The sequence below is a fragment of the Anser brachyrhynchus genome, assembly GCF_964034855.1.
Source record: "Anser brachyrhynchus genome assembly, chromosome: 1".
NCBI lineage: Eukaryota > Metazoa > Chordata > Aves > Anseriformes > Anatidae > Anser > Anser brachyrhynchus.
The window spans coordinates 119,970,824-119,982,742 of NC_137694.1; the positions used below are offsets into that span (position 1 = coordinate 119,970,824).

General features: G+C 39.8%; 1 protein-coding gene across 11 annotated transcripts in view; it reads left to right on the forward strand.

Annotated features, from left to right (window-relative positions):
• Positions 1–4,913, forward strand: part of EFHC2 (EF-hand domain containing 2) — a 58,199-nt gene extending 53,286 nt beyond the window's left edge. For 9 of the 11 annotated variants that reach the window (XM_080589121.1, XM_080589126.1, XM_080589122.1 and 6 more), the window contains 2 exons: positions 1,945–2,050; positions 4,535–4,913. In XM_080589121.1, coding sequence (XP_080445247.1) covers positions 1,945–2,050; positions 4,535–4,630 — 202 coding nt within the window. In that variant the 3' untranslated portion in view covers positions 4,631–4,913. The remainder of the gene's footprint in view (positions 1–1,944; positions 2,051–4,534) is intronic. The other 2 variants (XM_080589118.1, XM_080589120.1) reach the window with 1 other exon arrangement.
• Positions 4,914–11,919: the final 7,006 nt, after the last annotated feature.

Genomic DNA, 11,919 nt, shown 5'->3' on the forward strand with positions numbered 1-11,919 from the left:
TGAAATTCAAAATCTGTGCACCAGTTGTTTTTTTAAGAGCTTTTTTTTGTCTTCTTACTTCCAATGCAAAACTCCTGTTTCCCCAAATGTCACCTGAAAAAAAAAAAAAAGAAAAAAGAAAAAAAGAACAAGAACGCCCTAGAAGTGGGAATGAAAATTTTCTTGTATGTTGGATATATTCCACAAAAGTGAGGCTTTATGAAAATGTTAACTTGCACGTGAGGTATTAAAAAGAAGAAAGCCATAATAGGTTTTCTCATGGCAATGTTTCAGGCTCCTCTTTAGTTCTAGTAACAGTAGCATTCTTCTCTGACTGTGCTTTCATCTTCAGCATAACTCACTGTACTTAACATTTCAGTTTATCGCTAGCATCTCTGTTTATGGCTTTCAGTGTATTTTATTATTATCTCTCCTGCTGACTGTTAAATGAAAGGTGTGGGGGGAGGAGCGGGAGAGGATGAGCTGCAGTTTATTGCAGTTTATTTTTGTCACTAGATTTATTTCTCCTCTTCCCCAGTGTTGTTTTCCCAGTTTGTGTTATAAAGTCTTCCTTCAAGTACCTTCATGCTTAATTTTCACCAGAACCCTCTCCAGTAATTTGGAGAACTGAAGTTATTTGAGGCCTGTGTTTTGTGCAGTTCTATTTCTCCAAGAACAGAATAAAATGATTTTCTAAAAAACATGTTTTTCCAGAGATGACAGTGTGTAATTGATCTGGCTCCTACATGTACAATAGTATTTGTCTCACCGGGTTACATGGTAGAATTATTTAACATGATGTTTGCCACCAAAAAATACTTACTAAATCTAGCTAGTCATATATGTCTCTCCATGGACAGCAGTGAAGCACAGATGCTTCCAGTGTGTGCTTAGATGCCTAAACCAGATCCTTTTTCCATGTGGGTAGTGCTAAGTGAGACAGATGTCATTCACAGAAGCTGCTAATGCAGTATGTATGTATAGCAGAGCAGTTAAGATGTTCATTTCAAGAACAATCTGCGTGGTAGTGTCAATTCTGCAAGGTGTTTCAGCTTGCAGAATTGAAGTATCTTTGAAGCATTTGACAAGACCCGCTCAAATAACAGCAGATTTCTGTATGCTTTAATCAAGTAAGTGTTTTGCTGAACCGAGGACTTTTTTCTGAAGCTCCTTCATTCAAAAAAATAGCAGAAGGATGGCGTGGCTTACAGAGCTGCTCCCAGTGGGTTTATTAGCGCAGGGTAATGATTTTAGAAATCTGAGGGAGGAAGGTAGTATGTTCCACGTGTAATAGTAGCTGTAGAACCTAGCTGGCAGGATATATCTCTTCATTCAGTTAGGGAACCTTTGTAACAGACACAAATATATATATTTATTCCATGGAAATGAAGAATAATACCATAAAACAACTACCAAATAACAAGGATTGAGATTGTTAAATCTGGCTATTAAATTATAGGTTAGAGAGCTGCATGTTTGTCAATTGTAAGTTGATCCCAAGGTGTGTACAAACAGCATATTTGAGAGATTGCTTATTTTCAGGAAATGATTGTAGAAACTGTATAAAGCAGGTCAATTGTGTTAAAGCACATCTCTCTTGTATTGTACTACCAGTTTCTTTTCTACACAAAGGAATTATACACCAACCATCCCAGCTCTATGGTTGTCACCAACTGTGGGATCCTAGTTCTGGAAAAGGCTGGGCAATGGTTAAAAATTAAACCTTAAAGAAATTGAATACGAGTATGAGAGACGCTACTGAGCAGTAAGTTTATGGAATGTAATGTACAATATCAAGGCTTGGCAGTTTGGCAGTGTTTCTCCGTACTCTTACCAGGCTTTGGTTCTAAAGGAATGAAAAATGATTATCCAAAAAGTAATGTATTAGTATGTTGGAGATAACATGATATAACTGTGTTAAAATTTTCATTTAACCACTAGTCATCTTGTGGATGTTCTGCTTAGGTTTGAAGATGACAATAAGCAAGTAGAGTATAAAAAATTTCTGGATGGGCTGAACTGGAGAGAGAATCAAATACCTGCATTCCAGACAATAAAGCTTCCTCTCAAGGTAAAACCACTATATTTGAGCAAAGGAACAGCACAGCCAAGCACATGAGATACTCATGTGTTTTGGCCAAGTGTAACATGACTGCTTCTTCCAACAAAGCCAATAACGGTTTTCATCTTTGCGTATTTGTGACTATTTTCTTCCTGTAATTATCTTTTTCTGGGAGGTTAAGAATGAACCAGAGAAGCCACACAGGGAATAGGAGGCCTGCTACCCACCTGTGCCTAGTAGGTGTCACATCTCTGTGACATTTTTCTGAAAGAAAAAAAAAAAAAAAAAGAGGGGAAAACAGGTGTATTTGTCCTTGAACAATAGGTGTTAATACCGCGCCACCCACAAATATTTCTGCCACATGTCAAATGATCTTTTTGGTTGCTGGGATAGCCAGGAAATTCTTAAAACTCCACTGGCACCACAGAAAATAGCTACATATATTTTATAACTCTGTGGAAACTTGTATATAATACAGCACATCACTGGTAGGGGTAAATCAGGAGCAGTACTGAAGGATCAACTTTGTATATCTCCACCAGCCTGCTACTTAGGGTAAATAAAAATGTGGTGTCAACAAACTGCAGAGATTAATCTGATCTTGCCATCTTGTGCTGAATGGAACATTTTAAAATAGATGGTACATAAGGCAATTACGCTGATTTTTAAAAATCTTGTAACAGATAAATACAAAGCCCTTCTGCCAACGTGTAGTTTTGCTATTCTGGCCTAGTCCGTGTGTTGCTATGCTTGTACAGAATGTGTTTGATTGTGTTCAGACCACTTAGAAACATAGCATTCCCTTGAATTCGAGTTCAACAGTGACATATTTTAAATCAATATTCCTCAAGTGCTGTGCTATTAACCTGACTGCTCTCTCTTATTGGCTTACGAGCTCTTTCTTCTGTAGCATCTCAAACTGTCTGGGATGTCTAACCAGGGCCCTATGCTGCTGCTTTGCTCTGCTTTCTCTGGTGGTTTCTTTTTCACTTTGTGATTGAGAAGAATTTTTCTTCCTTGCACAAATCAAATCAAATCAAAGCCCTTTCACGTGTTTTATACAGCAGTCCTGTGGTTCTTGTGGAGTAGGTTGTGTTCAGTGGGTATTCTTTGTTTTTACAGAGTAATTCCATCTTTAAGCTATAACTTGGTATTTCACCAGTGCCTTCTCTCAGGAGAGTCTGCCAGGATAAGGACCCTCATGGGCCTCAGTACCGTGCAAGCAAAAGGTCAGAGCCTGTGCCCTGAGGATTTTTGCCTTGAAGATGGTGCTAAGCTCCATACCAAAAAATCAAGGCTGAAAGAAACAGATATCTGCACAGATATGCTTGCTGTTTAATCTGTTTGGCCATTTTTCTCCTCACAGCTGCATGGCTTATCTAGCCATTGAGCATGACCTGCTTTCTGGCTGGTGAGGGAAGGAGATGGCTTCTACGCAGTGAAGGTGGGGTGCAAGTGATGTTGGCACAAAAAGTGGTCTTCACGAGTTGAAGGCACAAAGGAAAAGGTGCTTGTGAAACAAGCTGGAGGTTGATTGGACATCTGTGGTAAAATGTATGTTCTGATCAGTGTAAGAGACATGGTTTTCTTTGGGTATGAAGCAGGTGTTATCTTTCCTTGGAAGATAGTTAGTGGATGGGCTTCCAGGGAGTGGCTGATGCTTAAGAGCCCCAGTTGAGAGCAGTACATGGGAGTTAGGGGAGGAAGGTTACAGATAAGGCCAGAAAGGAAAAAGGTGCATCAAGAGGAATTATAATCATTCATCAGCATGCTGGGATAATCAGTTCCTCGTTGGCTCCAGAGCCTTGCTCTGACTGTCACAGTGACATATAGTGCTGTTTTTAATGAACTGCATCCAAATTGGTTTCGGTATTTTTTATTCATTTTTATCGACTTTATTATTCTGTTAGTTACCTGCAATACCTAGACTATCTTTTGTACAATACACGAGTATGCTAATGAAGAAATACTAAGACATGGAAAAGATCAGTGAAAGGAAAGGATTTAAATCTTGTTGAATCTTTCAGCTTTAGAACCCAATTGTCATTCTGTTTCTAACTTACTTTGAATTAATGGTGATATTTTGAGGCTATAGTATCTGTATTTCGTCAATAGATTTCAGTAGCAGAGTTGTGCTAGCTTAGCTGACTTTTCCTCTTTCTCTTTATCATTATTTTGTATGGTTTTGGTGTTGAGGCATAGCTGACTTGTAAGGTTTTCAAGTATAAATGTCTTAATGAAGAAGATACAGTGTTCTTTAATTTGAAAATATCTGCAAAAGTGCTCAATATGTTCAATAAAATATTCTGGAAGATTGATAAAAATGTGCATGTAGTAATGTTTTAGGAGGATGCACTATATAAAGGTTCACATGTTCACAGAATGATTGTAATTGCAAGGTAAGCAGCACATTCAATCTTATTTTGACCAGCTTTTATATGTTGTTGTTTTCAATATTATATTTTAAGATACTCTCTGTGTCACTAATTTCAGAATGAAGATGATTGGAACGGACAGCCACCATCCCTTCCTTTTAAAAAAATCAAATACTTGCCTCTTCTGGATGATCTGTTTGGCAAGGAAGAATGACCTGATCTGCACAAGTTACAGCTTTTGGATTAGTGTTTCAGGTCCAAAACTTATTAGATGCTGAAGATATTTCTTGTAAAACAAAAATAGATTGGCTGTAGGTTTTATTACATTTTGTTTCTTATTCTAACATATATGTATCTTTGTGTATTTTTTAACTCCTAAATCAACAGTACTCTTTTGTACTTACAGAAGCGTGGTTAAAACTATCCTGTAAACTTTGTGCCTGGTCATATGGAGAACATGCAAATACCAAGGAATATATGAGTCAAACACAGCAAAATATGACTGACCCTATTTTGTTCTGCAAAGAAAACAGGTTGTTGACTGACCTCATATATTATTAGGCCAATTAGCCTAAAATTAGCACAATTATATAATTCTGATCAAATTTCCTCTCTTGCTTTTTAGCTTACACCAGTCTATTTTCCTATATCTCTATGGTGATGTTTAAGTGCTGTTTGTGTCAAAGTTTATTATTTTATGGTGGACATAGCTGTGTAGTTTTAGCACAGTATAAAGTTGCTCTGTTATCAGAGATAATTATAAGCTACCAATGTAGAAGTAAATATCTTGCAGGCAAGAAGCTATCAGCTCTTGCTTTTTGTCTTAAATGTGACTCAGATTAGCAACCATCCAATTTTACTCAGGTGAAATGTGCGAAAAGAAGGTACTGTGGTATTATTTTAGTGAGCATCTTTCCTCTGGTAGCACTGAACTTGCCCTTTGAATATCAATAGCTTTCTCTTTGCTCAAAAATGTGATGACTAAAAGGAGCTCCTGTTAGCATTTTTGTATCTTTTTTAAGCTTGTGCCAGCTCAAAGCTGTGGTTAGATCTCAATTTACTGCATGTGCTTGCAAGAGAAGTAATTACCTCAGTTTAAAGAATGCAAGAGCTGTGGTGAAGGAGGCAGCTGATTCATCCATGGTGATTCCATAGGTGAAGGGGAAGAGACATGAGCTAGCGTACCTCTACCTGCTGCTGGGAAGCTCACATCCTCACTAGACTGAAAACCCTGTGCTGTCTGTAATCTGAAATTGCGATTTGGTGAGAAAGTGATTTAAGAAGATGAGAATTGAGCGTATTTAAATCCCCAAACCAAGGGCAAGACACTAGTTCAAGTAATAATTTAATTCAGTAAGTCTGTATGTTTTTTTGAAACTTGAAATCCTTTTTAGATTTATGATTCCATTTTAGAAACATCTTGCTGCACTTTTGTATGGCAGTGTAAATGAAGTTTCTAATTGTATGTCTTCTCTCTAGCCCTTCAGTTCCTGAGAAGAAATTCTTTTCACGCCATATGGCAACATATGAAGCTTTTGGCAGCTTCTTACCTTTTTTGTTAGCAAAAAAGGACTTGAGACAAGGCCTAATTATGTGTGTTGCTGCTACTTAGGAAGGTGTTTGTAATGAAATGAATAAGTGATGGTCTGTGTCCAGAGGGTCAAAAAGAAAACTGTGAAATTTGTTAACATGTTCCAAGCTGTAGACAAGCTTTCGTAGACAACCGTGTACTGCTTTTGATCCAAAAGAGGAAAATAGTTGCTTACATGACAAGAAAATTGTCTGACTGTGGAGATAGTATCAGGAGCCAAAATAAAAACAACTTGTGTTCGAAGCCAGTTCAATGAAAGCTGAAGATTTTTTAAACATGCCACCACAGCTGAGCTTGACACTTTAAATGAATGCTGTTGCCCTTGAAAATTTTTAATGTTCACCAGACTTCAGAAGGATATCTTTCAGTTGTAGAAAACTTGTTCAGCTGATGGTTTCCAAGGAAGAATGACCCTGAACATTTAGAACTTCCCAAGTAGCTTTTAGAAACAGTAAATTTACTTTACTTTGTTTTCCTTAATGTGCATAGGATGAAGAGGACCCCTTTTGGATTTAAAAAAAATAGCATAAGAAATATAATTTCATATCATTTTGTTTGGAACCCTATGTACAGGTTTTGTCAATCATGGTCTAGTCTGATCTGGTCATGGACAAGAAAGGCAACTGCAAACTGGAACCAGTGCAGAGAAGAACTAGACAGATGACCACTAAAATGGAAATAAGAAAGAAGGCTAAAGGAGTATGGATTATTTAGGGAAATGAAATGAAAGCTCAAAAAGAATATGGCTGTTCTTTGTGTATTCGTTATGGGTACGTATGCCAGGCAAGGAAAATAATCTTTCAGTTACGAGCTTGGATTGCCTAAGAAAAACTAGTTATGGTTTGCCACAAATAATTTTAAACTGGACAACAAAAGAAGGTTTCTACCTTTAAAATAATGAGAGTCTCAAACAATCTTCCAGGAGCAAAGTACCCAGTTAGTTTTAACATTGAGATGGATAATCTGATAAGACTAATTATAGGGTGTGTTGCCTGTAAGAGTGAGGACTGTATCTGGTATCGAAAAATTCCTCCTGGTCTGAGCCCATGTAATGAGGCAAATGATTTTTATTTTTTTTAAAGAATAGAGAATTATCTGATTCTGTTGTTTCAGTATTTCCTATTGATACTCAGTGTGTTTTATTCATACCCTTCTGAATTCTTCTTCCTACTTCTCTTTTCCCATGTAGCTCTCATAATCCTGATGAGCACAAAAGGATCTCAAGCGGAGCAGGCAGGACCTGAAAAATTTTTTCAGTGCTTGTCACTGTGCTTACAATGTGTCATATGCTGTGGTTTGGTGTGCTATAAACACATTTCACCAGGGTTTCTTTTTTACAAGCAGCAGTGCTTCCAGAAGGAAACGCCCCAGCCAATGAGCAGTCCAATAATACTCTTTGTATAATGTGACTTGCAGCATATGCTGCCCAGAGTATTTCAACCTCTCTTCTAATCCTGCCACCAGCTTCTTCTCTCTTTTCGCATTGCTGATGAGGGGCCTGAATGAAGACAATACCACAAGATTATGTTTCAAGATGGCAGGAGGCCACAGCTTTAAAGCATGCATCGCATAAAGGGGAAGGCAGCCCTTGCAGTTGCCATTAATCTCAGCTCTCGATCTCTGTAGGGGAGCCAAAGATATCTTCTTTCCACAAGTATCTTTGCTGTCCATGGCAGGAGCGAAGAGATTCACGTTACGGTACTGGCTCCCTATCTAACTACTGGGTTGTGTTTGATGTTAATTTTTATTTCCTCAACTTGGCATTTGAGAATAAAAGGCTTAAACTTCTCTGGAATAGCTGCTGCAACAAGCAAATGACCGGCTGTGAACAGCGAAGAGGACCTGTCCTTGTGTGCAGGTGATGTAGTTAGCTCGCAGCCTTGCATCAGCTTCTGTTCGTGTCCAGTTAAGAGAGCCTGCTCTGCTCACCAGAAGGTGAGTCCCCTCAGACATGATAGATCCAAGCAGCCAACAGACAATCTAACCTACTGCAGACAGAAATAAAGTTCCTCAGCAAGCAATATTTTTCTGTGTCCTGCCCCCAGTATATTCTCCTAGACAGAGTCATTTGTACCGGCATCAGACAGATCAGGTCTTTTTCATTTACATGAATGAAAAGATCCTGAAAGCTTACTTCTGCATTTGTATCTCATGTGTTGATGAGATTTGATCCGCCTTCACAGCAGGAAAGCTCTTCCCCCCAACCGCCTCAAAAAAAAAATTAGACTCTGTTGAATACTAGGTCTGCTCTCTCTGTCTTAGCCCAGGAAATGCTTCTGCTGCCTCCCAAAGGGCTAATTTTCCTTGTGCAAACTGCAGTGATCCTAATTCCACAATAACCAAAATAATGGGAATTTTCAATCACTTGGCAGCATTCAGAGAACAGCAGTCCATGTACCACTTATAATAATTCACTAGCCTCCTGATTTCTGGAGCCTTCTCTATGTTCCCATGGTTTGAGACAAGAAAAAATTACTGGTGCTTGAATATCTCATAGTCCAGTATAAGTTATTCAGTGGTGTGGAGAGACATATTAGTTCTTTAAGTAGTAATGTCCTGTTCCTTCAGCAATGTATCCACTGCATGCTTACGGGATGTTTCTAGCTCCTGAGGTGGCTTTGCCCTCCTCTTCTGGCTCAGCCAAGAGTACAGCAAGCCCAAGTACAATGAGAAAGACAAAATGGTAGCATGTTTGGGAAGAAAAAAGTGACAATATCAGAAGGAAGAAAATGCTATGATCTGAGCTCAAACTGATTTTAAAATCATTTTTGTTAGATTTCAGAGGTCAGAATAGATAACATTTGAGAAAGAATATCTTGAAAAAAACTTTTCGAAAATACTTTTTTCTCTTCATTAGCTTCTCGATGTTGTTTAATTGGTGACTAAAACCCAGACAGGAGCGGTACTTTGATTTTAGGCAATGGCCAAACAAGCCAGCCAAGGCTGTGGGTGCAAGTCCATGTCCCTGCCCATTTCCAATGTAAAGTTTAAAACCAATGAGGGAGTATAACCAAGAAGATTAAGTTAATACAGATATAATATGTTATAGATTGATTATATAAACTTTTTCTCTGCACAGTTGGGCATTTCTGAATCATCTGGATTTTTTTTTTTCTGGTATGTATCACACACAAATAAACTAGCTATCCTCATCTGCCCTTCAATCTAGCCATCTATCCTCTTTGCTCTCCTCTTCCATCAGACTAGATTCATATTAAGAGAAGTGAAGGAGCTGATTCATGAACTTCTCTGAAACCTGATGCAGATCTCAGACAAGGAACGTGGTAGGATGATCTGTAACAGCATAAATTAATTGTATCGCTTAACCCTGCTTCAGAAAACTCCCACTTTCAAAGACAAATCTGCTGGAAGAATGTCATTTCCTTGAAAGACACAAGGAAGACCCTTTGCAGAGCTGCTACAACAGGTGGGATGAAGACTCTTCTGTATTAGTATGAGGTTTAAGCGGGCTGAGGGGGCTTACCTACCTTCTCTTCCGATGTCTTCAGTGCAGATGTCTGCACCTCCTCTAGTTCTCTGCATCCCCTACTTGCACGTGGAAGGGCAACAGGCACTTGTGGGAGTGATTAGCATACATGAATGTCTACAGGAAGCCTTTTCCCCATATAGTCTTCCTCCCTGCGTGCTGACAGTGCTAAATGCAGCTGTCTGTGCTGCTGCTGCTGGGTGAGGTGATCCCCATCCTTGGGGTACATCAGCATTGCTCGAGGAGCGCTGCCATCAGGCGTGGTGACGGCTTGGCTGCTCCCTGCCCTCGCTGCGGGCTGTGGCCATACTGCAACGAGAGTGGTACGTGTAGGGAGGGCTGAGCTCAGGCAGCTGAGGATAGTCGAGGTTGAGTTGGCAGACCATGCTGAAGAGATGTCTTCAACACCATATGCTGAAAATGCGTGTGATCCCCCTCTCGGGGTGCTCTGGATAAGCAGAGACTCGTGGCCGTGCTTCGCAGGCTGACCCCGCTGTCCTCAGTGAGCTTGGCTCTGGCCAGTGGGCCTCGGTCAGATTTCACTCCAGTTAGGTAAACAGGAAAACTTGGGTTGATGTCAATGAAAATGGGATTTCTCTTGTTAGAGCTCTCTGAGAATCTAATTTAGTGAGATATTTCAGTGTATGCATAAGTCTGCCCCTTTTGTGTAAAGCCAGTCAAGGACGTGCAGGAGGCTTGCCGAAGTCAGTCAAACAAAGCACGGGTGGGAATGCTTCCTGACAAAGAGGGATTCCGAATTTGAGGCAGTTAGGAATTAAATCACGGTAATAAACCTCCCGCCCCCCCACCATATGAGAAGGTAGCAGGGAAAGGAGGTAATATGGAGTTGTCTGGACGTGTTTACGCAGGCTATATATTGTGTGTTGTTACTGTAGTTCTTTTGCAATATAAGCTAGCAATTAGCAATTAAATTCCCATTATGGGATCATGTTGGTAATTGAGATAAACTGTAAGTATGTAACTGTTTTAAACCTTTCTTTTAACTAACCAAAATACTGTAGCACTTATATAATTTAGAGATAATATCCCCATTAGTAGAGTTTATGACTCAATAAACAGCTCCCACAAGTTAATAAAAGCCAAAACCGTAAACACCGAGACTATTAATGCAATGCGATTTCTGTGCCTCCCTCATTTCTTGGTGGTCTAGATAGAGCAAAGGAAAAGCTATCTCAGGAAAAAAAAAAAAAACAAAAAAACATTTATTCTGGCTGTATAAATATAACTGAATTGTCTTAAAACCCATCTGGAAATTTCCTATCCTCCCCATGTCCCAGGTGGTCTGGCAACAGTGATGCATTCTGCTTTTGTCTGCAGGCAAGAGAAAGAGCTCCCATTTGAAATAATTTACATGAAAGGATTGCATATAATAGTGCTGGTGGGATCCTCACCCCGCCTCTCCCTTCTGGAGCAATCTTCTCTAGAGTTAGGTTTCAGTGTAGTTTTCTATTAGTGTTATTATTTTGTTTTTATTTTAAGGAAAAGAAAAGCAAAATTCATCAAAAACGTCAAAATGCCTGGACTTTACAATTTTTGAACCTCTCTGCTGCTGGCATTATTTTTCCTCATCTTGACAGCTAAATGAATTCTGGGAAAGGACATCTGTGTGCCTGGAGGTAAATGCAAGCAGGGCTTTTGTAGCTCAAGTCTCTTTCCTTCTGGAGCTGAGGAAAATGATTAATTAAGCTGTTTGCAACAAAAATCGACCCTTTCCTTTGTCTGAAAGCTTTGTTTTGCAGTGTGGTGGGGCACCATTCTGTTCAGCAGATAGTTGCACAATAAACCACCTCTCTCTGCTCACTGATTTTTCTGCTGAAGGATGTTTCTTCCTGTGTTGCTAAAATCATATTTTTTGAGTGCACCACAATGCTTGAAGCTTTTGTCCTTGCTAGCCAGCTGTGTTCCCGTGGTCACGAAGAGCCAGAGGTGTGCAGCAGGGCAGCTGCTCTCACCCTCCCTCTCGCATTCAGTAACGCATCCTGAGGATGAAGCACGTTGTGTGCGTTTGTTTCACCATTGCATCACATCTTCCGTTCTGCCACTTCTGTGTGAGAGCTTGTATCCAGAGGAAGCACCTCAAGTGCCTGTTGAGATCCATGTCTTTCACCTCTCTGCTGTTGGATCCGTGACCTTTACGCCCACAAGGGGGCTTGGCCTTCAGGAAGCAAGAGTAGGGAGCAAATACAGTCTCTGTTGGGCTTCAGGCCATTTGCATTTCACTAGCCTTCCTGGTTCATCCTGAAGTTTGGAGTTTCAATAACAACAGCACCACACAGGAGGCATCCTTCTGGGAACGTGCCTGTATATTCGCTGCCTCCCGACATGTAATGTTTTGTGGTCTCCCAGCAGGTTCCCTTTTGCTTCCCTGTTGGCAACTACATTATGAAGACAACCCAATACAAGG